The 25261-nt window shown below is 40.1% G+C and overlaps 1 protein-coding gene across 16 annotated transcripts in view; it reads right to left on the bottom strand.

The window, feature by feature from the left end:
• Positions 1 to 24704, bottom strand: part of SECISBP2 (SECIS binding protein 2) — a 28837-nt gene extending 4133 nt beyond the window's left edge. The window contains exons 1-14 of one of the 16 annotated variants that reach the window (XM_055698334.1): positions 24580 to 24702; positions 22590 to 22735; positions 20553 to 20814; positions 18482 to 18611; positions 17849 to 18072; positions 16672 to 16759; positions 13068 to 13216; positions 12350 to 12508; positions 9418 to 9513; positions 7552 to 7671; positions 6255 to 6387; positions 3859 to 4028; positions 2217 to 2355; positions 1630 to 1759 (exon numbers count right to left, since the gene is read on the bottom strand). In XM_055698334.1, the coding sequence (XP_055554309.1) occupies positions 1630 to 1759; positions 2217 to 2355; positions 3859 to 4028; positions 6255 to 6387; positions 7552 to 7671; positions 9418 to 9513; positions 12350 to 12508; positions 13068 to 13216; positions 16672 to 16759; positions 17849 to 18072; positions 18482 to 18611; positions 20553 to 20814; positions 22590 to 22735; positions 24580 to 24621 (1988 nt within the window). In that variant the 5' untranslated portion in view covers positions 24622 to 24702. Of the gene's footprint in view, positions 1 to 1629; positions 1760 to 2216; positions 2356 to 3858; positions 4029 to 6254; positions 6388 to 7551; positions 7672 to 9417; positions 9514 to 12349; positions 12509 to 13067; positions 13217 to 16671; positions 16760 to 17848; positions 18073 to 18481; positions 18612 to 20096; positions 20510 to 20552; positions 20815 to 22589; positions 22736 to 24386; positions 24533 to 24579 lie in introns of those variants that run through there. The other 15 variants (XM_055698338.1, XM_055698335.1, XM_055698336.1 and 12 more) reach the window with 15 other exon arrangements.
• Between the last annotated feature and the right edge of the window lie 557 nt (positions 24705 to 25261).

Below are 25261 nucleotides of genomic sequence, written 5' to 3'. Positions count from 1 at the left end.
TTTTTTCTGTTTCCATACCAAACACACTTGTTATATACTTAAAAACAAAAACTTACTTTTTTCAGTGGCTGAGAACTTACAGAAGATTTTTTTACTTGTGGTGTCTGGCTCCCCTACCAAACTTTACTAAAAATGCATACACACATGTACACTAAACCTATACCAAAAAACATACATACACATTTTTATAGTGAAGCATTTTTCTGAAAGCATTAATTCTGACCTCATTAAATCCAAGTACAGCAACCAAAGTATAACATTCTTACTTATTTCTATAAATACAAGGCTACTTATAACAAAGATGGAAACCTGGATCAAATTCCTCCTCCTCCACAGGTTCGTATTTTTTGTCTGTCATCCTATTTCACTTATCAGACTACAGCCTTATGGTGTTCATAAAGACAAACCCAGATGTACTTCACCCTTCTAGTACTCCCTGGGAAAGCTCAGGGTTCCAAATTATTTTCTTCTGCCCATCTTTTACACAAAAAATCATTCGGTAAAGATGACTCTAAAGAGAAAACTAAAGATATCTCAATTGTGCAGTCAACAGAAAGATATCATATCATATTTGCCACTTGACAAGACCTATCCTGGATCTTAAAAGATACAATTATCTCAAAATGTTAAGGTACAAGAGTTTATTTACTATTTTCATTCCATTTCACTAAGTCTCAAAAACAAGTCTACTAAAACACTGAAAATTTTTTTGTTGTGAAAACTAGAAAACTGAAAAATTTGTGTAAAGACAACATATTCTAAGCCTTGCTGAATGCTCTACACCCTGTATGTAATAGGTAGGACTGACTTTCCCTGTACAAGTTCAACCCAAACTGTGTTTTCAGTAAAACAGTGTGGCAAAGACACCAATTACTTGATTTTTAAAGCAACTAAAAGTTAAATTAGAGCTAACACACGGCATCAGGGAGATAAAGAACAGCTGTATCAATATCAGCTATTACTATAACCTGAACTGCAAAAAGGCCAGAGGTGCCTTTATGGGAGGAAAACTACAAGTTAAAACACTGCTAACCTAAAGCAACTGTTATAATCTGTCACTGGATCTCTGATCTCTTCACATATAGTAATGACTATTTCTTCTTCTACAGGGAAACATGTATACATGCTTGTTTAAAAAACCTAAAAGTATTTCTACATAGTAACCCATAAATCTTCCCTTTATTTCTTTGCTTAGCCACAACATGAAAATGTCATCTAGCTAGTCATAGTCTTTACATTTTTGCCATTTGGTCTGGCAGCAGAAAACCAAAGTACAGGCTAAAAATAAGTAAGATGGACTACTCTGGTAGTAAGCTGGCACTCCCATTTATTAAAAATAAGATACTTTAACAGCAGTTCCTTTTCCTTCCTTAGCCTCTAATGAATTTCTGATCTTTTTTTCCTTCAAGAAACATGTGTTTTGAAGTGAGAATTACAATGTATAGACTATTTCTCTGGACATAATTTCTTTGTGTGTCAGCTTCCAAAAAAACGGGGAAAAAAAGTAATTAGAACCTTCAGACAAACCTCCAAGTAGTGTTCCGCAGAATGCAACTGAAGTATCTTGTTTGAAAAATGCTGTATCAGTCACACTGTGGAAAACCAGACATCAATACAACCAATACTTACTCTCTAAAATTCCTACTATGGATTTTTGGAAGACGAGAAGTTAGCTGCTTTGAAGTCATAGAACCTTCTGTGGAATCCTTGACCCCGGTGCTCTCCAGAAGCACTTCAGCAACTTGCGTTACAGGAACTGCTATCAATGTAAATGAAGATACTTCAATGAAAAGACAGACCAAAAAGCACCATGACAAGACTAACTTGTTGAGTACCTCTTGAACAGTCATTACTTCAGTACTCTATCAGTCTGTGGTAGCAGGGGAACAGGTCATATGTTTGTTTCTCTCTTAGTTTTTATTATTATACCTCTTTTTAAACAGACTGCCAGAGAGATGCAAACACTTTCATTACAACACATAATCCAACAGGCATAGAAGTGTGGAACAGTAATCAGAATCCCAATTACTCAAGTACATTGGCTGTCAGCTTTGGCACACTTCAAACTCTACATAAGCCCAAGATGAATTCTGGCAAATTCTGAAGTTCTAGTTTTTATTTGGCAGTATTTGCTACACATTTTTGAAAGTACTAAGCATGCTTCCTCTCAAATCTCTTATCTACATATGGTATTATAGCCTTCTCCTGAAAGATACCTGCTTGACTATCCTGTAGAAGCGTTTTATCCTCAGCAACATTTTCTGCAGACTTACAAATATTATCTCCATCTTTTGGTACTGCTGTCTGTTCTAACAGGTGCTGCTGTTTTCGTTGTTCTCTTTCTTTCAGAATAATCTAAAAAAAAAAAGAACATATAAAACTCAAATAAATTAAATGTTACCGATAACAAAGCACCTTCTCTTACCAAGTGGTTACATATAGACCATTCATAAAGAAGTTTGACACTATCATCCAAATTTTACAACATTTGAGTTTTTTTTTAATTTGCACATAAAAAGAAGGAAAGATATTCCCTAAATTTACATAGAAAAGGACTACTTCTTTGACTACCAGGGTTTCAGTGGAGAAAATAATTACTAGGGATCAACAAGTGCATAACTAAATTTAAAGTAATGAATTGATTGAATACAGAGAACTAGGTGAAAAAGTTTCCCTCTTTATCCTTCAGACTGCCAATTGGCCGGGGGCGGTGGGGGGAGCGGGGAAGTGTAGAGAGCGCACATGTGGTGCATGCACAGTTACTCTTTCCTTTTACTCCCTGGTTACAAATATTGTGTCAGTCTATCAGACTGCTGTCTCTGAATTTGTTGTTTGAAGAAAAAGGATAACTGAGCTGTATGGTAGATGGAAGGAAGGAGAGTAGGACATGTGCTGGATCCAAACATGCTACTGCAGGTAAAAGCAATCATCATTTTCCTGAAACATACTTCTTTCTCTGCTTTCATAGCTGCTAAGAAGCAGTCATTGTATATGTGACCGCTACCTCAGCTCATCTACCCCAAATTCTTAATTAATTATATCACAGAATCTAATTGCAAAAGTAAATTTCTCCATTTGCATTTGTGAAAGATGAACAAAAATAAGCTCCCTACCATACTCGGAACATAGATATTTCACAGACAAAACAATTTTCATCTTCTCAAACTTACTTTGGAAATAGATGGCATGAAGATAGTAGAGCCAGAAGACACAGTAATGAGAATCATCCCCCAGGTTTTGTTATATGTTGTTTATATTGTACAGTTCTCAAATTCAACTAAGCAGCACAGAATGACCCTAAACTACCTTCACTAGCTCCATAAGAATTGTTCCAGACCATGAAGTGGCATCTCAAAATCCTTCGTATAGAAGACATGACAGGAAGCAACATGAATGGGCAAAGAAGAAAGATACAAGAAAAACTGACAGGTGGATCTAACACTAATTGCTGCAGAATTAGCTGAAGTTCTGGTTGGAAGAGCACAGAAACATTAAATACTACTTCTGTTTGACCCATTCTCCCCAGCCCTGCAAATAAGCGTATCTTGTCCAAACCAAGTAAACTTCTTTGGATATTCCCTGTATCAATGATGCATGGACACTTTTGTAGTGGTACTTCTTCAGCTATCAAGTGATTTAACTGAGAAAATACATTCTGGGAGAAATTCTATATAATAGTAAGACTCCCCTATTCCCCTCCACCCTCCTCTCCCCTTTTCTAAACCAAGGAAAGCTACAATTCAATTTAGACAAGCGGACACTGAGATGCAGATCTCCACATCAGAAGTTTAACAGACTCAGTATAATACTGAGGTTACACTAGCCTCTATCCTACTATTTAAGGAAAAATATGAGCACCTTTTTAAGAGGTGTTGGTCTCTTTGCTTTAGGGACTTCTCTCTGTTTCCCTTTCTTTACCAATGGAGCGCTGGAATCCAAAGGGTTATGAGGCATCTTTCCCTGGTTTAAACGGTGACTTTTTGTGGCTGTAGCAGGTTCTTTAGAAAGCAATGGTATGGCACCACCAACTGAGATTAACAAAAAAAAACCAAAAAACAAAAAAAAAAAAAAGAGAAAAAGTCTGCATCAACTATAACAAGTACCCAAACAAGAATCCAACACAAGTTTAATGACTGGATTAGGACTACTGTACACATACTAAATTTCTGTTGTGTTTCTATTAAAAATATTTATAGGCAATCCTATGTCATTAAACAATGTTTTTAAATTAAGATACTCCTCCCAAAAGACTGGTATGTCCTCTACTGTTATTATACAACTAGAATCACAAGCTCTGTCCCTGAATTCTCAAAATCAGATTTTGGCAAAACACTGCACTCCAAGCTATCTTCAACACCACCATGGCTTAGTAAACCTTCGGGAATCTCCATGTTTCATGGTAGTGGCATTTCCTCCTCCATAGATACTGTACTGCGTTAAGATAAATACTGAGTTGCAGTATTACAGATTTTAGACTTAATTGCTGTAAATAATCTGAAGCACTTACTCCTACCAATTGTTAAAGCTTAATGAAGTTGAAGTTAATTTTCAGATGGGCAATGAGTAATGCAAAGCTACAGCTAAGTCTCAGCACACTCTCAACTATCTAATTTACTTGCATTTTTCAGCGGGTTTAGAGCACAGAAGATTTAAACAACTGGCCAAGTCACTGAACCTGGACCTTCCAAGCCATGACCTCACACCCTAAAAACTACTCTCCTTTTTCAAGTTGAAATCAGTAGGAATTGCTGTATCCTGAGAGCACTTTGTCAAACTTCAGTTACCTGCAATATAAACCAGGTTACATTTGCAAGTCAATGAAGAGGATGATGCAAGTATCAGTGGAAAGAGCTTCAACCTTTGTGCAGCCCCTCCTCTCTAAAAAACACCCAAAGCTTCTGACAGCTTGTCTTAAGCCATCTTCATTTACTGTGCTGTTCCATCCATACATTATTTACAAAATGAAGCGGAATAAGGTAACTTTTGTCTGCAGCCATACTGCTTGCCCTCCTTGCTCACTCTGCTCCTCTGGTTGCAGAGGTCAGCACAATGCCACTTCACAAACTAAAGTTACATTTTGGTACACACCAATTTAATGGGTGTGTTGAATGTTAAAAAAAGCTATAAAGCTGAGTTAACATTTGCCTTTTATTTCCAGGTTACAAACATGACACATAATATTTCTTCTGCTGCAGATTCAGACACAGGCAATTTAGTATTGGAGAATAGGTTTTGTGACCCATACCTTTTGTACTCTACCATCTACTCACCATTCCATGCACTATATAATTTTGTAGGAACAAAACTGGTTATTAGCACCTCTGCAGCACTGATTTTAACTGACTCATATGAAGAAAAGAGCTCAATTGCAGAAAAAGAATTTTAAAAAGCATCTTAAAGTTCTCTCAGTTAATGAAGGGGGGGAAAAATTCATCAACGCTCGGTATTTTGAGCTTTTTATTTAAAACTTCAGCTATCATACATTGTGAGATTAATTCTCTCACGATTACCTCTCTTTCTGAAATAATTTTTTTAAAACTTGTTACTGAAATAAGGAGAGAAATTTTATCATTACAAAATTCTAGCAAACATCATGCTTCCTTTTGCAAAATATTCTGAATATAGCCAAGGCTAAATTTTGACCTACAATGAAAAAGACACCAAGCTATTTGTTTCTGCTTCCTAGTTATGCATCCACAAGGTCTGAAAGATTCTCTCCATCACCCTAGCATTTTGTTAACAGCAGTTACTTCACAATCATCAGATATGGCAGAACTCATCCTTTGGCTTGGGCTGATTAACCCTGTGTTGGCAAAGCAACTTTTTCACTGAAGTTACAGCTCTAGGATTTCTAGCATCAGAACACCGTAAGAAAACCTTTGTTACTGTGAAGCCCCTTCCTGCAGGTTCAGATCACAACAGCAACACACATATTTAAGACAAAGCAAAAACTTCAACAAACATTAGTATTCTCAAAGCTAAAGTTCAATCACCTCAATGATTTCTAAAAGAATACCATATGTAAATATTAGTCCTGAAGATTTTTCTTTCCCCAAGTCTTCCCAAGCAATTTAGACTACCATGCTTTTTACAGTTTCTTTTTAAGAACTTTCATTTGCTCTTATATGTTGTGAGCTGTGCTTCTGCCTGCATGTTCAGAAATCATTAGAAATCAAAAATCAGGCTATATTTAGTGTTTGAATATCTAAAAACAGTTCAAGTTGAAAGAAAGGCAATTTCATTGTAACCAATACCTGAAAACACCACAGGTTTAGAAGACTGCTTTGACTTCTCTGTTTGTTGCTTCTGCTCCAAGACTGCCAGCATGCCACCCAAATCCAGTTGCACAGGAATCTGACTCTTCTTACCACTGCTTCTGGATGTTTCCTGAACAAGTTCAGTACCAATCAGTAATGGTTTCCATGTCAGAATGTAAAGACCGTTATTTTGTATGGTGTATTTGTAATACACTCTTAACGCCTTCATCCATTGTAATTTTGATTTTTTACTTGATTCAATGAAAGCATTTTGATCAACTTCAATGTGAAAAGTAAAAAAATCACAAACCATTCAAAAAACATTTGAATAGCTACCGGAATAAAGCATAGAAGTATAAAGTCTTTAATAAAGGAGGTGCTACATGTCAGACTCCCACTTTGGTCAGACTGCCACCTACCTCTGAAAAACAGAAAAGGCTTACCAAAATTGAAAATTTTGTTAAAAGCAGTGAATCTTCCAGGATGTGTGATTGTAATATACATCATTATCTTCAATGCCTTATTAACAAGAGAGGCCATCACCTTTAAGTACCACCTCCTTATAAGCAGTAACCTGTCTGCTTTGAACAGCAGGCAAAAGCAGTGTCCCAACTTAGTACCACATTTAAGGATTCAGAATATACAAAGATTACAAATAAATAATCTAGCAAAGACTATGAAAGGGCAAACTATGACAGCAGAACATGCTAAGGAAGTGACTCTAAGACTCTGTACTTTTAGGAGTCTTATCCTGGAGGATCAATTCACTACAGCTTTTGTTACAATAGGGTTAAGGAATGTCACTTCCTTCTGAGCCTAGGATCTCATCTTGCATCAGAGCTATACTAGAACCTACTCAGCACAGAACTACTTACTGACTTCACTGCTGCTTTGTATTTTTCCTCCTTGCCCCAAGCTAAGTGGATCTCCTTGCCTCCTTGTCTTAATCTGGCAGAACCACTTTTAAGATGTTCCCAACTCCTTAGGACAATCAGGTTGGACTGGATTTATGCCATGATCAAGTAATACAGGTGGAAGAAAAATTCCTGGTATCTGAAGCTTGCAGACATTAATGAAAAGCTAGAATTTTTCCCTAAACACTGTATCATAAACTGGAGGCTAGCCAATTATTACAGTGCTTTTAATCAAGAGGATCTTGTCACTTATCTCAAATTATGAGCAACAAAGTACAAATACAACCACAGATGAGCTTGGACTTAGTCTTATATTTAAATATACTAATTTCCTTTGTCATTTTGAGTTGCAAACTTGTTTTCAACATGAATTGATTTACCTGTGTTTTCTTTCTTTCTAATATAGAAGATGAACCTTGCTTCCCTGACAGTCCATCCACCTTGGGAGTTCCATCCAGCACGGGAGACAAACCATACCAAGGCTCATCAGGGACATGAAACTTTGAAATTTAGAGACAAAGGTTGACAAGGAGGAAAAGAAAATATTTAAAGACACATGGAAAAGGGTAAAGTAAAGATGATTTTGATTTCAAATGGAACATAGACAGTGGGATTGAGTACAACCGTCAACAAGTTTGTGAGTGACACCAAGCTGAGTAGTAAAGTTGAAATGCTTCAGAGAAGGGACGCCACCCAGGGTGACCTTGACAGACTTGAGGAGTGGGCCTGTGTTAACATTACCAAGTTGAACAAGGTGAAGTGCAAGGTTCTGGACCTGGGTCAGGGCAATCCCCAATATCAGTACAGGCTGGGGGATCAGTGCATCGAGAGCAAGCCTGCAGAGAAAGACTTCGGGGTGCTGATGGATGAAAAACTGGATGTGAGCCAGTCATGTGCGCCTACAGTCCAAAAAACCAGTTCCCTCCTGGGCTATGTAAAAAGAAGTGCAGCCAGCAGATCAGGGAGGTGATTCCCCCCTCAACTCCATTCTCATGAGACCCCACCTGGAGTACTGAATCCAGCTCTGGGGTTCCCAACAAGAGAAAGACATGGACCTGTCTGAGGGGGTCCATAGGACAGCCATGAAAATTGTCAAGGGGGCTGGAACACCTCTCCAATGAAGAAAGGTTGAGAGTTGGGGCTGTTCAGCCTGGAGAAGAGAAGGCTCTGAGAAGACCTTATTGTGGCCTTCCAAAAGTATGAAAGGCTGCTATACTACTTTAATCAGACCAATCATTTCCTTCCTTTTTTTCTCATCTGGAAGGAAAAAACAGCAGGGCAGCTTCATTATCAAATTTGTTACAGAGGAGTATAAGCAACTTAATGATCATGTAAGCTTTGAGAGATTATATTCCACTTCACATTTACAAAAAAGGTTTCTTTCATTTGAGGTGCAACTCTGCATAGCAATTTCTTTGTAACAAATGTGGTCTGAATGATTACTGTGCCTTTTCATGTTCATTCTTCCTGTCAATGCAATTTACTGCCTCAAAGAAAACAAGGTTGTTTGTTTTTTTTTTAAACCACTAATATTCACAGTGAAACAAAACCAAGGACAAAAATTTCTAGCAGCAAAACCAGTTTCAAATCAACAGAAGCTTAGAATTTCACCTTTATTTTTGCAAGAGCAATCATATTTCCAATCCTTGTGATTTATTTAATATGGGAATGAACCCCAAACATAAATCTCCAAATTAATCCTTAGGATTTATTTCACTCATGTAAAAAAAATCCGAAACGAAAAAAACTCCTCATATTTATAACTGATGTTAGATTCAATTTCTTACCCTCACACAGTTTGAGAACAAAACATTACACTGTTCAGATGCCCTTGGAATTTGATTATATGAACAAACAGCAAAGGCAGAAAGTGAAAGAGTCTCACTATTATTTCTATGAAATGCAAAATCAAACTAGAACACTACCTGTAGGAAAATAAACTACATAAACACAATTAATCTCAACTAACCTCCGAGTGTAAATAACAGAGGTGTCTATGTCGGAAGGTGTAGCCCAGCAGTTCAGAGACCAAAAAGGTGTCACCTTTGGAATGGTATGAATCTACTCAATACAGTGAGCAGCTCTTCACAGTCCACATAATGTCTAAGGGGACTGCCAAGAGCAAAGCCTTGTATCATAAGCACCTACATCTAATCAAAAGAATTCCACCTTTAGTCCCACTTAAAACTTTCAGTCTTTTCCTCCTTATTTTCCTAACATTCAGATAATGTTCTAAGATTACTTACTTCAGACTGCTTTCTGACAAGAGTAGACGACTTCTGAGATCCTAGCCTGTTTCTCCTATCAGAAGCAGCTGCCAAATCAGGAAACTCCTCAGCATCCTAAACAAATAAATCAGAAGATGATTTCATAAGAACTATTAAGTCCATATTCTCAAAACTGATTTTTCTACATTCAATTTTCTCCCTGTTTCACTGTACAAAAATTCAGAAGCCAAGTGCAGTGTCACCAACTATAATGAGCACTACAATGGTTAAGTCATTTATGCAGCAGCTAATTCAGGGCTGAAAGAACTTACAAGGGAAACGCTTCCAACTGCAGCTTGCTATTGCTGTAAGCTAATAGAAATAATTAGAGGTAAGTATCTGCTAAAGGAGTATTTTTCAGATCATTTAATAGCCTTACAAACAACTTCCCTCTTCTTCCAGTAGTCTCCACCTGTGCAATTCTTCCTTAAACATGTGAGTGGTGAAGAACAAAAAGGGCAGGCGAAAGGGTAGTAACTCTTGACTACAGTATGGAAATAAACAGATAAATCACTCAAGCGATTATGCAGGCTTAGACGGGAGAGTAAGTTTTATTAGTAAAGGATACATTATCCGGACTCCAGATTAACTAAGTGCAGACAGGCTGGAGCTTGCTCCACACTGGTCACTTTATAGCCACTACCTCAACCATAATGATCCTCATCCACCAGCTTGGTTTTCATTCAATTGCTTCTCCTCCCACTTTCCGAGACACATTTTTAGCTGTGATACAATACTACTGAACATACTAACACTCTGCAGCCCAGAAGATTTAATTTAATAAGTTCAAGCTCAGAAGCTCTAGCATAAGGACAGACACACCTCATTACTATTTTTGAAGAAGCTTGGAAGTATGCCAAAAGATGACTGCAAGAAAGGGAAAAATGTTTGATAAACACATTCTTCCTGCTTAGGGACATCTTGAACAAGAGGTAGTACCTTCACATTTAAACAGCCCTCACTAGAATTAAATTTTTATTTGGGTCTGTCCAATCACATACTGAATTAAAATTAACTTCTGGCATTTGCAACATCCTGTAGTAAAATGAGTAATTAAAATCTAGCACTCGGTGTAAAATTACACCTCCATATATTTACCTTAATTCATTAATTAGGACATCAAATAATTTCCTTTTTATTTCCTTATCAGTTCTGATTCCCACTTAACCATCTATCTTACAGACCGAGAAGTCAGTTTATTCAGTCTCGCCTCCCACAGAAGTTGCTTCATACCTTTTCATTATTTTTGGAGCCTTTGGTCTATCTTTTTTAGTTCAAGTATGTGTATTTTTTTAAGGAGTGGCAGAAACACAAAAAACCAAAATCCACACCATCTTTAGACTGGACATGTCCTGGATTTATGTAATATCATAACCCATTTCCTTTTCTATTTTCTTAGTAATTCCCACCACTGTTTGCACATTTGACTAGTACTACCAGGACTGACAGGATTTACAATAGCAGCTTCATTTTTTTCCCCCCTCAGGGAAAATAACTAGCTCAGGGCCTACCACTGTGTATGGTAAAACAGGATTACTTTTCTCCAAATGCATCCATTTATGTTCATTAACAGTGTATATAAATGAATGACTTTTATAAAACTAGTAAGCAAACCAATATACTGCTCTGGATAGCACCTATCTGCACATAGCAGAATTTTCTCAAACCTCCTGGGTGCCAGAAGTTCCACATGTATGATCCTTTCATGCCCTTTGCTTTCAAGAGCTTCATACAAGCATCTCACCCATTTTTCAAACAGATGAGCACACAAGAATTCCCAGCAAACCACAAGGGTCTGCAAGCTATTCCTCCCTGCCACAACAGATGCTGCATCTACAGCATGAATTTCAGTGCAATGCATATGTCCTGTTCCATGACTCCATACCATTTTTTCCCCATTTTTGTCTTCAATAGCCTAATTACCTTCCTACTATTTTCCATGACTCCTGCCATTCTCTTTTCATTTAGATGGTAAGTCATTCACAGGTCAGACGTTGTATGGTAGCACACAGTAAAAATTGAGATGTTCTCATTAGAGAGAGAACATGCAGATCTTTGATTCTACCCACAACTCCCTAACACAGACATCCATAACCAGTCATTTCTTCATTTCTTGTGCTGTTCCAGGATAACGAACGACAAATGAAAAGAAAGCGTAGCCACAGTTCTGCTCCATGTTCCATGTTAAAACGTACAGAACAGAAGCCAGCCAGGAATGCTTCTTTATGCTGTCATTTCACAGACGGATCATTATGTACACTAGAGCAAACGTATAAATAAACACATGTACACGGTGCTGCCCAATATTGGGCTTTCAGTGAAGCGGTGTTAAACCACAGACCATACAACAGTTCTCTAATGTGGAGGGTCTAAAGCCCTCACAATATCGATACAAAAAGTTTCAAAATACTACTCTGCTTATTACAGCTATGTGAATTTAGAAAAACACCTGGAACTAGCAATCAGCAAGCAGTGACAACTGTGTTACACAGAAATTGCTCCCAGATGCAAGATGGGTAGAATTGTAATACTAGTACCATATTCTTTAAAACTGTGGCACGCTATGGTACCCAGCCCTTGTGCTCTTTGCTTTCTGCAACAGTTACTACAGAGTATTTTTCATTTAGGAAATTTGACTTATTTTTGTTACCTGTTAAAATCCAGACTCTCTGACTCATCATTCCATATTTGCTCCTAAGCCTCTTTGCACTCCTCTGTGCTCACTGAATATGTAAGTCAAAAAGCATAACTGTTCCCTACCGGTAATTTCTGACAAACATGTCAACTGAAACGGACCTGAACCAACACCCCCTAAAAATGGGATATGAACTTAAATTGGTACAAAGCTGTGTTAACATTCAGTGTTTCAATATACTCATAACATGTATCAACAGCAACCTCTTCACCGTACCTCAATCCTTGGTGGTTCCTGTATAGTAGTAGATTCATTTTGAGGTTTCTCTACATCAGTAGGTGACTTTGTTTTTTTCTTCTTCTTCTTCTTCTTTTTCTTCTTTTCTGACCCTTCTTCAGGCTCAGTTTCACTAGCATCATTTTTTGTTTCTGACTGCTGAAAAAATCATAAGGCGTGACCATCAGAAATTGATTTATTCCAATACTACCTACCAAAATAAATGCAAGTGATGACAATTGCACAACTAAAAGGTATCTTAATCAGTCCAGGCTAGGACATTAAATGGACAAGCAAAATTCAAGCTCTCTTTAGAAATTCAGAGCTACTGCAAAAATTCTTCATTTGAAGCCCATTTCACAGTTATCAGAACGTATTTGAACTATTGAGATTTCAGTAGGAAACATCCTCTCAAATAAGACAAGAGTTCCATGTTTCACGTCTCATTCTGAGGATCAGAAATTTGAAAAAAGTCCAGCCTAAAAGTTGGAAGTTTGTGTTGCTGGAGTGGCACTGTCTTTTTGACACCTTGTTATTCTTTTCCACTACAAGAGAAGAAAAATTCTAATAAGGACAAAGTAACTTTATACTACTTCTTAAACACTACATTAGAAGTGGACACTGTGCAGCGCCTAGGAAAAATACGGCAGTAACTCATACCAAGACACACAATCACACAGTGACATAAATTAGTTTAGAACAGACAATTCTCAAGTACCTTTGCTTCACTATCCTGCTTTGCTTTGCCTCTGGAAAGACCTTCAGATGCTGGTGATGACACAATTTTCTTTGGGGGCTGTGAAAGTACCATGGCCCAAGACACAGGTGGCTGAGCAGAGCCATCTACAGGTGTTTCAGGCAATGCTGCTGAGACAGAAAGTGATATACAAAGATGTCTCAAAAAATATTTTTCTTATATTCAAAAGAAAAAGGATCAGTAATTAATAAATCAAGGATTAGAAAACACAGCAAAACCATATTCCTTCTGAGGAAGGACTGAAATAAGACACTGGGTCACACATTTCATTTCTCCAGAAACCTTTCTAGAATTGTAACTACTTATGTTATCCAGCACTATCAACATATATTTAGCCCAATTAAATTTTAATTGAAATCTATACTGTGGCATAATAGCTACATACAATAATTCCATGCTAATTTTCTAAGCTATCTTTATTTAAAATAATGCATTTCTGCTACATTTACATATAAAATTCCTTCAATATTTATCCAACTCAGTCATACAGCTTTCATGTAAAGGTCCCACCAGTATTTTCTACTTTCTAAAACCCTCCCAGTTTTACAGACATATGCATCAGCTGAAAGACTTCCTTAGTATACAAGAATTTTACCTACTACGACTCAGAGGTATCAATGTTTTGAAAGAACTCACAATTAATTTTGTAAATATTCCTAACACACAACAAATACCGAACAAAATCTCAATTTTTCTTTAGGAATGAGAAGAAGTTTCACTGAACAATTAAACAGCATATTGGGTTTACAACAGCAAGGCTTTGGTAGCGGAGGGAGGTTGCAGGGGTGGCTTCTGTGAGAAGGTGGCCACTGCCAGCCCCAGCCGGCTCCAAAGCAGACCCACCGCCAGGCACAGCTGAGCCAGTCAGCGACACTAGTGGCATCTATGTGATAACATATTTAAGAAAGGGTAAAAAACACTGCGCAGGAGTTTTTGAGAGAGAGGGATAAGAAGAAATGTGAGAGAAACAGCCCTGCAGACACCAAAGCCAGTGAAGGAGGAGGGGGAGGAGGTACTCCAGACGCTGGAGCAGAGGCTCCCCTGCAGCCCCTGGAGAAGACCGTGGTGGAGCAGGCTGTTCCTGCAGCCCTGCAGAGGAGCAGAGAGGAGCTGCAACAAACTGACTGCAACCCCCATCACCCTGTGCTGCTCTGGTCAGGGAAGAGGTAGAACAGCTGGGAACGAAAATGTGAAAATGAGCTCTGGAAGAGTGGAGTAGGGGGGAAAGAGTTTTCAGGGTTTTTTTGTTTCTCACAATCCTACCCTATTTTTAATTGGCAACAAATTAATCTTCACCAAGGCACATCTGCTTTGCCCGTGATGGGTGACTAGTAAGCAAGCTCTCTGTCCTTATCTTGACCCATAAGTTTTTTTACCTTATCTTTTCCTCCTGTCCTGCTGAAGAGGGAGAGTAAGAGAACAGCTGGGTGGGAGTCTGGTGCCAGGCAAAGCCAACCCAGCACAAACAGCTACTTTACTCTGGGTGACAGGAATTCAGGATAGTGTGTAAGGAAAAAAACATTATCAGATCATAGAATGGTTTGGGTTGGAAGGGACTTCAACGATCATCCAGTTCCAACCCCCCTGCCATGGTCAGGGACACCAGGCGGCTCAAAGCCCCATCCAGCCTGATCTTGAACACTTCCAGGGATGGGGCATCCACAGCTTCTGTGGGCAAGATGACTTTAAGTTTTCTGGAACACCTTTATCTTTACAGGGCCCTTCAGGGCACTTCAGCAGATTAACCGGTCCTTTCTGAATCTTTACTGATGTCACTGGAAAATAATGACCAAACTGTCCAGACTGGTGCGTGTCTGTGTATACAAAGAAATCCAGTGAGGAGCACTTGGACAATTCAACGCGTAATGCATGTAATGCCCCCGTGACAGAGTCCTGCTGAACAGAACCTTCTTAAACACAATTCCAGATTCAAGTATTTCAATTGAATTTAAATACACAAAATACTTGAAACTAGCCACTTGATATTTCCACTTCTGGAAATAACAAAAAGAAAATTTCTGCATCCCCACAGCCACACAACGTGTGAGTAAAACAAAAATATGGGATATTTCAGCATTGCAGTTCTCCACAGCTATCCTCCTTTGCTTAATGTTAAAATTATGTATGCCACAGAATAATGTATAGGTACACACTAGACTCTAGACCACCAGCTAACTAAACCAAATCTGCTTATCAAGACTGTATATTTACCTCTCAATTATTCTTGAAAAAATCTGCAAATTACTCAAAAGACTTCCAATAATCAATACACATTACTTTCCTTTTAAAAACATGGGAGGCAACTACAGCAACACATGCCGTTGAGCATCAATGACACAACACAGAAGGGCTCAGTATGGGATCCAGTTCTGTTTAATATCTTTACAATGATATGGATGAGGGGATCAAATGCACCCTCAGTAAGTCTGCAAGGCACACCAAGCTGGGGGGGAGTGTTGATCTGCTTGAGGGCAGGAAGGCTCTGCAGAGGGAGTTGGACAGGCTGGATCAATGGGCCGAGGCCAGTTGTATGAGGTTCAACAAAATGTGCCGGGTCCTGCACTTGGGTCACAACAACCCCATGCAACACTACAGGCTTGGGTAAGAGTGGCTGGAAAACTGCCTGGTGGAAAAAGGACCTGGGGGTGCTGGTTGACAGCCAGCTGAACATGACCCAGCAGTGTGCCCAGGTGGCCAAGGAGACCAACAGCATCCTGGCTTGTATCCAAAATAGTGCGGCCAGCAGGGCTAGGGAAGTGAACGTCTTCCTGTACTTGGCACTGGTGAGGCTGCACCTGGAATCCAGTTTGGGCCCCTCACTGCAAGAAAGACACTGAGATGCTGGAGTGTGTCCAGAAAAGGGCAACAAAGCTGGTGAAGGGTCTAGAGAACAAGTTTTATGAGGAGTGGCTCAAGGAACAACTGGGGTTGTTTAGCCTGGAGAAAAGGAGGCTCAGGGGAGACCTTACCACTCCCTACAACAACCTGACAGGAAGCTGCAGCAAGGTAGGCATCAGTCTCTTTTCCAAAAAAACAAGTGATGGGGCAAGAGGAAACAGCCTCAAGTTGCACCAGGGCAGGTTTATATTGTATATTAGGAAAAATTTCTTCACTGAAAGATCTGTCAAGCACTGGAACAGGCTTCCCAAGGAAGTGGTTAAGTCACCACCCTGGAGGTATTTAAAAGATACCTTTATATATACATATATATAAACGTATAGATGTGGCACTTAGGGACACCGTTCAGTGGCAGACATGGCAGTGCTAGGTTAATAGTGGTTGGACTCTTACGATCTTAAAGGTCTTTTCCAACCTAAATGATTCTATGATTCTACAATCCCACTTTTGATCAGCTGATTAAATTTATGAGCATGAATGAGCTCATTTGCAAGAAAAACTCATACAGCTTTAATGTTTTTGGTTTTTTGCCTTTTGTAATGCGCTTGCTGTTTAATTCATTTTTTACTTTACACATCAAAACCTCCTCAGAACACTCTAGTTTGCCAAATTGATGAAATGCAAGCTGTTAAAATACAGGCAAATATTCTGTGACAGAAGCACTTACCTCTACCATCAAATGAAGAGTGAATTAAGTTGGCTAGTGTTTCATCTGAAGTTTTTGATGAAGCTTTGATTTCCACAGAAGTATCTTCCTGTAAAATACAGTCAGGTATCATAAAACTAGGATTAAATCACTGACCTAAACTGAGCTAAACATAAAAACCCCCATGAATTAAAAAATCCTCAACCTGCGCACAGATAAAGGCGCAAGGAATTTTGTAGTCCAACATTTTTTGTTGTTTTTCTTAGTGGAACCATCGTTTCAACCCTATAGCATTACAAAATACAAGCAGATACCTCTTCACTGCTGTACAAGCAAGATGATGCCTTCTTACATTTTAAAAAAGCATTTGAATAATGATTCCAAGAAGTAACAAGAAAAAAGTGTTGATGTTTTTAATGCACTTGGAACAAAGTCCATCATCAAACTCAAACTGGCAATCGAAAAGAAAACTCAAGTGACAGCAGAGAGGTCTTTTTTCCAGCATAGGCAGTTTTCCACTTAAAGGCACTGGAAATACTGTGCTGTTTGGATCCTTCAAGCTTATTCATCCTTAATCACTAATGAAAACTCTGATTCAATATACGCAACATACTGCTGAATGTGTCAGTATTGTATATATTAACAAATAGGGAAGAAGGAAATCAAGAAGAAGGAAGTTAAATGCTTACATCTTAATATTTTTTCCTCATTCTGGAATTCAGTTTCTTATTTTTATCCTTTAGCATAAAGTACAGTATTCCACACTTTTTTTCCCCCTTTTTTAAATCTGTTAAAACTATTGGGTAAGTGACTGCTTACCTATTACTTCCAAGTGAGAGAAAAAACAAGAAGTTGTTAAGAAACCACCAGAGCATACGTGCTCTGTGTAAGCAAGCTAGAAGTCTAAACCATAGCAGTACCAACCTAAATTCTAACAATACTTGGCTTTCCCCGTACCTACTGGCAGCACAGACAAGGAAAGAATACTGAGAAAGGGTAAAAGAGGAGACAGCAAGCATTGACAACACCATCTACAAAAAGAACTGTAAAACCTCTAGCTCTGAAACTCCATGCTTGCAAGGTACTTAAATAGGTCTTAAACTACAATACTGAATGCAAAGTACTTGCATTGAGAAACATTTCAACTTTAGACTGTTTACTTGTTTTTGAGTTCTGCAACATGAAAGCATCAGCTAACCTCTGTGTTCAACAAAAGAGACACCTGTGGTTGACTAAGGCATGTAATATTACTTTCTGCTGAACATACTGCTCCACTTTTATGCTGCCCATTCAGTATGTCACTGCGTCCCAGACTCTGTGACTTGTGGAAATCCAGAATGGTAGCTTCACACACAGGTGCAGGAAGAGACTCTGTTTTTGGACTTTGAGTTGACTTCTCGTTTGTAGTTTTATTGAACCTGTCTGAATAAAGCATGTGAATAATTAATGTTGCTTGTAATCATTTCCAGGTTATGTTTTATAGTACACTAATTGACATCACTACAGTAATTGTCACAAGAATTACTGCTACACATAACTCTCATTAAAAAAAGCAACCTAGCAATTATAAACGACGTGTATACACAACACCGACTCTGCAAGCAACTGTAAATTCAGATGCTTGCTTAGGATTTTTTTTGTATCAGTTTACAAGAATTTGTTCAATCTGCAAAAAGGCGTAGTTCCCCATCCCGTGCCAAAAAGTCACACAGGAAAGAAATCCTGTTCCTCAATTATTCTAGATTTAGAAACATGGTCAGAAACTGAAGGCTACAGCAGAGTTGGCCATTTTACATCTATTCCATGTATTTCTAACCAAACACATTTGTACCTGGCTTCATGGAATCTCTGCTGCATGTGGAGGTCTGGAATGAAGTCCTGTTCACAATTCTGACAGAAGCGTCATCTCCATCCTGCCTTTTCTTGTCTAATTTTTTCTCACTCTCTTTTGATCTCCTCTGCTGCAAGAATTTGTGACATATTTAGTTGATTTTACTTGAACGTTGTAAAGGCATCAAGTTTGCCTTGAGTTACTGTTAAATACCTCTGCATCTGGAGCGCGGCCACCAAGTTAGTGAAACATAAACACTTTACCATAACCATGAATAACTAAACAAAGAGGAACAGCCAGTTAGAAACGTGTTACTTGATTTTATCTACCTTGTTAGCTGTGCCATTTTTAGTGTATACTATAGCTCATGCAAAAGGGACTACTCCATACATTCCTAGACAACTGTACTTTTAAGATCACATCAATCACAGCATTTCCAATAGTTTAAAGTTGTTTGATCTAAAATCACCCAGTCTGATTTTCTAAAGCTGAGTTTCTTCTAGAACAGGGCTAAAATCTTAAAAGGATTCAATCCTTTGACTAAACAACATACTATGGGCAAAGCCAGGCAAGACTGATGTCACAACATCCAAAACACTTGGAGCAGACAGAAAGTAATTAGAAAAGATACACCTATATGATTCCAGTAAAGGAAACATTCATCTATACTGTAAAATCCAGAAATCCCTGTAATTCTCACAAGAAACATAGTATGGCAGAACTGAGCTCAGGAATCAGTATGGCAGGCAAGGAACAAGCACTAAGCCTGCATCTATGCAAGTATCAACCTATGTAAGTAGCTTAACTTTTTCTGATTACAGGATGCTGGCTAAATTCAGAGCACATCTGGCAGCAACATTATTTTCTTGGGTGGCAGGACAAGGCAATTCCTGACCTTCAAAGCTAAATTGCTGAAGCTACAGGAAATGCGATCACATTGATGCAAAGCTGCAAAGATCAAGCCTTCATCTCCAAGCTCACAAAAAAATAAATGACAGGAACAACGATAGAAAGACTGTGAAACATTCCACAGCTCAGCCCAAGCCCCTACAAAAATCACAGAACTCCTCCTGGAAGCCAAACTTCAGTTTCTTCATATGACATCACCTGTGTGATGCTGAGCTAATCACGTCCCCAGACAGTTTCAGTGTTTAATTTTTCTCTATTTTATGTCTAGTAATGCATACTTGGGGCCTGATCTTACAACTTCCTCTACACAGGCCTGACCACAGTGAAGTTGCCAGGTCTCTGCCTAGGAAGTACAGTCCACCAGGATGTGACTGGAGAACAGATTACTTGAACCTGTTGGAAACAACAGCAGCCTTACAGATCCAAGAGACACAATGTCAACCAGGGAGGGAAATGGGTTAGTAATAAATTCGATTTTTTTTTCCCCCCTGATTTTTACATCTTGAGGAGTTTGTCTATCTTTTTGTTTGAAAGTATTATCCAAGTTTCAGGAAATTTATGTCCAAAAAAGCACACACAAAAAATGACAAATGTTTACTGAACATCTGTTTTACTTTTGACTGAATGACAATGTTTCTAACATGAACTTTTTCTTCCCTCTCAATACCAACACAAATTCCTGTTCTCTTGTGGACTGTCTTCTTACCTGTAGCACATCTTGGAAATTCTTCAATGACAGATGTGGTCTCATCACTTATCAGCCACACAACTGATGACAGCTACCAGGTCTCTCAACTCAAGTTCATGAAAGCTGCCACTGGGCTCAAAAAAAGACCTTCCCCACCTTCCCCCAAGCCCAAACAGGAAAGCATTGTTCACAAATGGTCTTTCCCGCTCCCTCCAACCCTCACTGTTCTTTGAGAAGAAAGAATAAAATTCCCCTCATATTCCAAAAACAATAACTGAAAAACTGTCATCTGAACTGTAGAAATCCATGGACTTTTTTGAACTCTGAAGTTGGGCATATTACTATCATCCTCTTTAAACGCCATCCATTATCATGACAATAACAGAGCGTGATTATTCACTTCAAAAAATGAACATTTAGAACATTTAGAAATAAGAATTTAATTTAATTTTTAAAAAGCATGTATTTGCTCACCTTTGAAACAGTCTTACTTTCTCGTCTGATCGGATATGTTTGCTCAGCAGATTCACTGACTATTCCTGAACCATTATTTTGTGTTGAGTTGTTAGAATGATATTGTGAGCCAGCTACTGGATATACATTTGCAACAACATCAGATGAGTAAGAGCAGCTGGAGTATTCACGGAAGGCAGGGTCTCCCAAAACACTACGTGATGCACATTGAGAAAGAGATGAAAAGTCATCCTGGGGCAAATCTTCAGCATATACATGTTGCCTAGATAAACATACCAGTCTTTGGCTGAAGAATTTGTTTAACAAGAAAGCTGTATTTCAGAAGAAAACTGTTCCCTGTTACTTCAGTTAAGTATACACCCACTGCTGTAGACAGCTTTAAAAATAATTAATTTTGTTTGGGGAAAGCATGTAGTTTAGCAAATATTTTAAAACCCAGATGTTATCTGTTCCCAAGTTCCAAAGCTAGTCTGCTTTGCAGTTACAGCTCTCATTTCTGTTTAAGGTTTGTCAGTGTTCTTCGTATTTCTTTTCTGTAGGCTTTTTCTTGTGAAACAAACCAAAAGCACAGTATAACTACAGGACATGCATTACATACTTGACTACAAAAATACAAACATTAAAACCCATCTTAAAATGCCATAATAACAAAGCAGGAGTGTAGCATCTTATGGGGTATAACACATGTATGAAATACAATAGAAAATTAAGATAATCATTAACTGACCTGCATTTAACCATCACGGTTTACAAAAACATGACATGCCTGGGGCGTGCCTTTTTCCTTCAAATGTATACTCAAAGTTTGCTTCCAGTCTCCCCCTACACTTTGTACAGAAACTACACACTGATATTCAAATTTGATAGGGGAGAAAGTAAATTTCCCAGTTTAAGGAAGTTGCATTTAGTATTTAAAACTGTTTGCCATGAAGTGGGCAACCTCTGAATCTTGGGTAGGTAATGAAAAACAGAGAAACTTTTCCATCACAACAAGACACTTCAGATAACACATTTCTTATTGTCTGTTGCAATTCTGATAGACTATACAAAAGAACTCTTACAATCATAAGTCTACACAGAGAAGAAAAGTAACAAATTAAGAGTAAAAAAAAATAACTATGCCTCAGTCCCAAGAAGGCAAAATATGCATCAGAATATTGCTGCTGTCTGCTGGGGTTTTTTTTAAAGTTAATGCTGTGTTTTTTCTAATGCACAGATCAGGCTGTACTCACCTCAATGTTCAATTGCTATTAAAAATCAAAATACTGAGATTTCCTGTAGGATGAAGTGAAGGCCTACAATGAGTTTGTTGACTACGGCTCTCCAACTGAACTTGTCAGGACACAGCAATAACTTCACAGTAGTTGTAAAATTAATCTAATACTTAGAGTGTCTGAGAAGCCACTAGAGAACTACGTTACATCACAAGATTCTTACAAGACTCTCAATTATTGCAGTCCCATGTAAGTTTTTTTCTGGCTTGCTCTGGGGTTAACAATACTTTCTTCTGTAAGTCTACCGTGAATGTCTTTTCTTTCAGGCCTTATTAGAATAAAACTTCTATAAACCTGTAGCATTCTTACTAAAACTGCCTTTCTGGGGATGCATGGGTTGTGGAGAGGGGATTCAGGAGTCGTCCCACATATCAATTAAATGTTTTACAGTATAAGAAACCTTCTTAGAGGATCTTTCTCTTCCTTTTATATATTTATGCCAGCCTTGTTTTAATACACAACCATTCTTTCACCCAAGGACTGTATTCATCTCCTTCCAAAGCACGGAGACAGACCCATCATTACAGACCAAGAAATCCTCCTTAATGCTCTGTAACAATACAAACCCTCAAGAGTGCTAGACAAGGTACCAGACCTAGGCCCAAAGAACAAAAATGCAAAAACCTAAACCATGAAGGCAATGCACAAACACTTCTATGGCTAGAATATTAATGCATCAGAGTTTTGACTTTGTAAGAGTATTCAGTGTCTGAAACTGGAAGGCTGAAAACCCCAAGAAACAAGATTCAGAAAATAGACATACTTATCCAAAGATGGTTCCTGAACAAATGGGTAGCATGTAGTTAAGTACCTAGGAAAAACACATGCCTCTGATGGTTCTGACCATGCCACAGTTACCGCCGCATGCTTTGGGACAAATGGTTTGACCTCTGCTGACAACTTGATGCCCTAAGAAACAAAACGTTTTTTGGCTACATGCATTTGGAGATTAATGTTGTAAGTGAAAAATACTCATCCTTGTGAGCTTAACTGTCTTTATAGGAAAGTGTCAGTTTGCTCTCTTCTAACAAAACATGCAAAGCAATAAAGCTCACCAAAAGGAAACAGAGGAAGAGGGAAAAACAAACCCAAGGATTCTAAGAGAAATGTGACTGTTCTGGAACGTTATTTCCTTCAATACCCACATTTATAAGTAAATACAAAGGTCAGCTATGGAAAGGGCAGAGGCCTGCTTAACACAAGATGCAGTAAACACTAATATATGAATTCTTAATTTAGAGTTGAATGGCATAAGCTAAAACTCATAAATATACTAGCACTACTGTAAAATAAAACTCTGGAAGTATGTAACAATAATGGCTTTGTGTACATTTGTATTTTATGGCACCCGTCTGAAATGAATACTTAATCATATAGCCTTCTCATTACTGGCACAACACAAATATACTGAAGACAAATTTTCCATTTGTTCTGAATTACCATCAGCTTAAACTGGATATGTATATATGGAAGGACACTGAAATGACATTCAAAGTATTTACTGCCATATTATATGTTATACAGCTTTAGTCACCCTAATACATGCCAGAAGTCATTTCTATAGGTGATTGTGTATTTTGCGGTAACTGACGCAATTAATGAAAACTGGGATTTTTTCACTTGTCAAAGCCGATTTCAATAACTGAGTAACACACAAAGCCTTTAGAAATATTTGAACAGCAATTTCAGTGCTTGACAATATGAGCTGGATTCCCTGCATCCTCTAGTACAGGGGTCCTCAAACTTTTTAACCAGGGGGCCGGCGCGGATGCAGTGGCAGGCAGCCATCTGTGGCTGCTTGGTTTCCCCCCCAGCCCCTGGCGGGGGGGGGGGCGGGGGGGTCTGTAAATACCGGGGGCCGGACTGAGGACCCTGGGGGGCCGTACCCGGCCCGCCGGCCGTAGTTTGAGGACCCCTGATCTAGCGGCTCAGCAGTCCCTTGTATCATAAACGTTTAAAGGGCTCCAATAGCCTAGAGCAAATTACAAATAACTAACTCTTCGCTTTCTGAATTTACCCAGCAGATCCGAAATATACAGTGAACGTACACTGTAACTGCGACAAATAAACCGCGAAATTGGCACAGTGAAGCACACCATATGAAAAGCATGAGCTTGGGAGGTAACTAAAGCATTATTCAACAATCATTGCGTCACCACGACGTGTGTCACTGAAAGCGACTGTGACTGCAGGCTAATCGCCAACTTTAGAGACCCCGAGCCTGGCCAGTAAGTCCTCGTGCAACGCAACGGCGTTGTTCCTGGCTGGGATCTGTGCACCATACTCAAAGCCAGCGGGACGCCTACCTGCCCTCGCAGCAGGAGCTCTGAGCGAGAAGCGGTTTTCATACCCAAGCTCGCCGAGGTAACGCGTGGGGCTCCCGCAGCCAAGCGGCGGGGAGCGGCTGGCTGCGCACCCGCCTCAGCCGTCCCTCCGCCCGCCCCTGCCCCGAGCCAAAGGCCGACCCGAGGCGCCGTGCGAGCCACCCGCCCTGCCGCGGCGGGGGCCCGCGGGCCGACCGAGCGCTCGGTGCGGCGGCGCCGACCCTGCGCCGACTTACCGCGGCCTCTGCCAGCCCGGCCGCCAGGCGAGAGGGAGACAGCTCGCCGCGGGCCCCGGGGACGAGGCAGGCCGCCCATCTCTCCCACAACGGGCGCAAGCGGAGGCTCCACAACCCCAGTTACGCAGCAGGCCGGGAAAGGCCGGGGAGGGCGCAGGGGCGTGGGAGGAGCCGCCGCCGCCGCCGCCCTTACCTCGCCGCCTCGGCCCGCGCCCGGCCGTCTCTCCGCCGCCATGGCGTGGGCGGGCCGTGGCCCCCGCCCCGCCGCCCCCAGCGCGGCCGCTTCGCCGCCAGCCCGGGCCAGGGCCAGAGGCGCGCCGCGATGACGTCACCGCCGGGGGGTGCCACCGCCCCGCCCCCCCCGGGCCAGGCAGCCGCGGAGCCGCCCGCCGGCGGGGCCCGGGGCCACGCTGAGCACAGCGGGCGTTCGAGGCTGAGTCCGGCGAGCTGCAGTTGTGAGCGGGGGGCACCCGCGAGGAGCAGCCCCGTCCCGGCAGGGCGGCTGAGGCAACAGGTACAGACAGGCCCTGGGGCCTGACCCTCCCTGCTGCGAGGTGCAGCCGATCTTCGTTCCCTCCCAAGAGCAGGGCAGAGGGGCACAAAGGTGTTGCGCTCACAGGCAACAGATCAGCATACAGATTTTTCAGGATCACAAGACAGCACCCAGGAATCCGGTGCTAAAGCCCAGGAGGGAAAAAGCATGGTTTCAGCACAAGTCAGTAAGATTGTTACCGATGGCTTTTCTAATTAAGGTGCCTGCCTGGCACTTGGAGATCCCCACTCAAAGGGGTAAGACACCCCCAAACACCAACAGGCTAGTAATTTAAGCATGTGAGAAGCTAGTCTGAGTATTACCTTACCACCACCAGCTTCCT

This window comes from Falco cherrug, chromosome Z, assembly GCF_023634085.1.
Source record: "Falco cherrug isolate bFalChe1 chromosome Z, bFalChe1.pri, whole genome shotgun sequence".
Classification (NCBI taxonomy): domain Eukaryota; kingdom Metazoa; phylum Chordata; class Aves; order Falconiformes; family Falconidae; genus Falco; species Falco cherrug.
The sequence above is the reverse complement of the archived record's forward strand: the minus strand, read 5'-3'. Positions and strand labels throughout refer to the sequence as shown.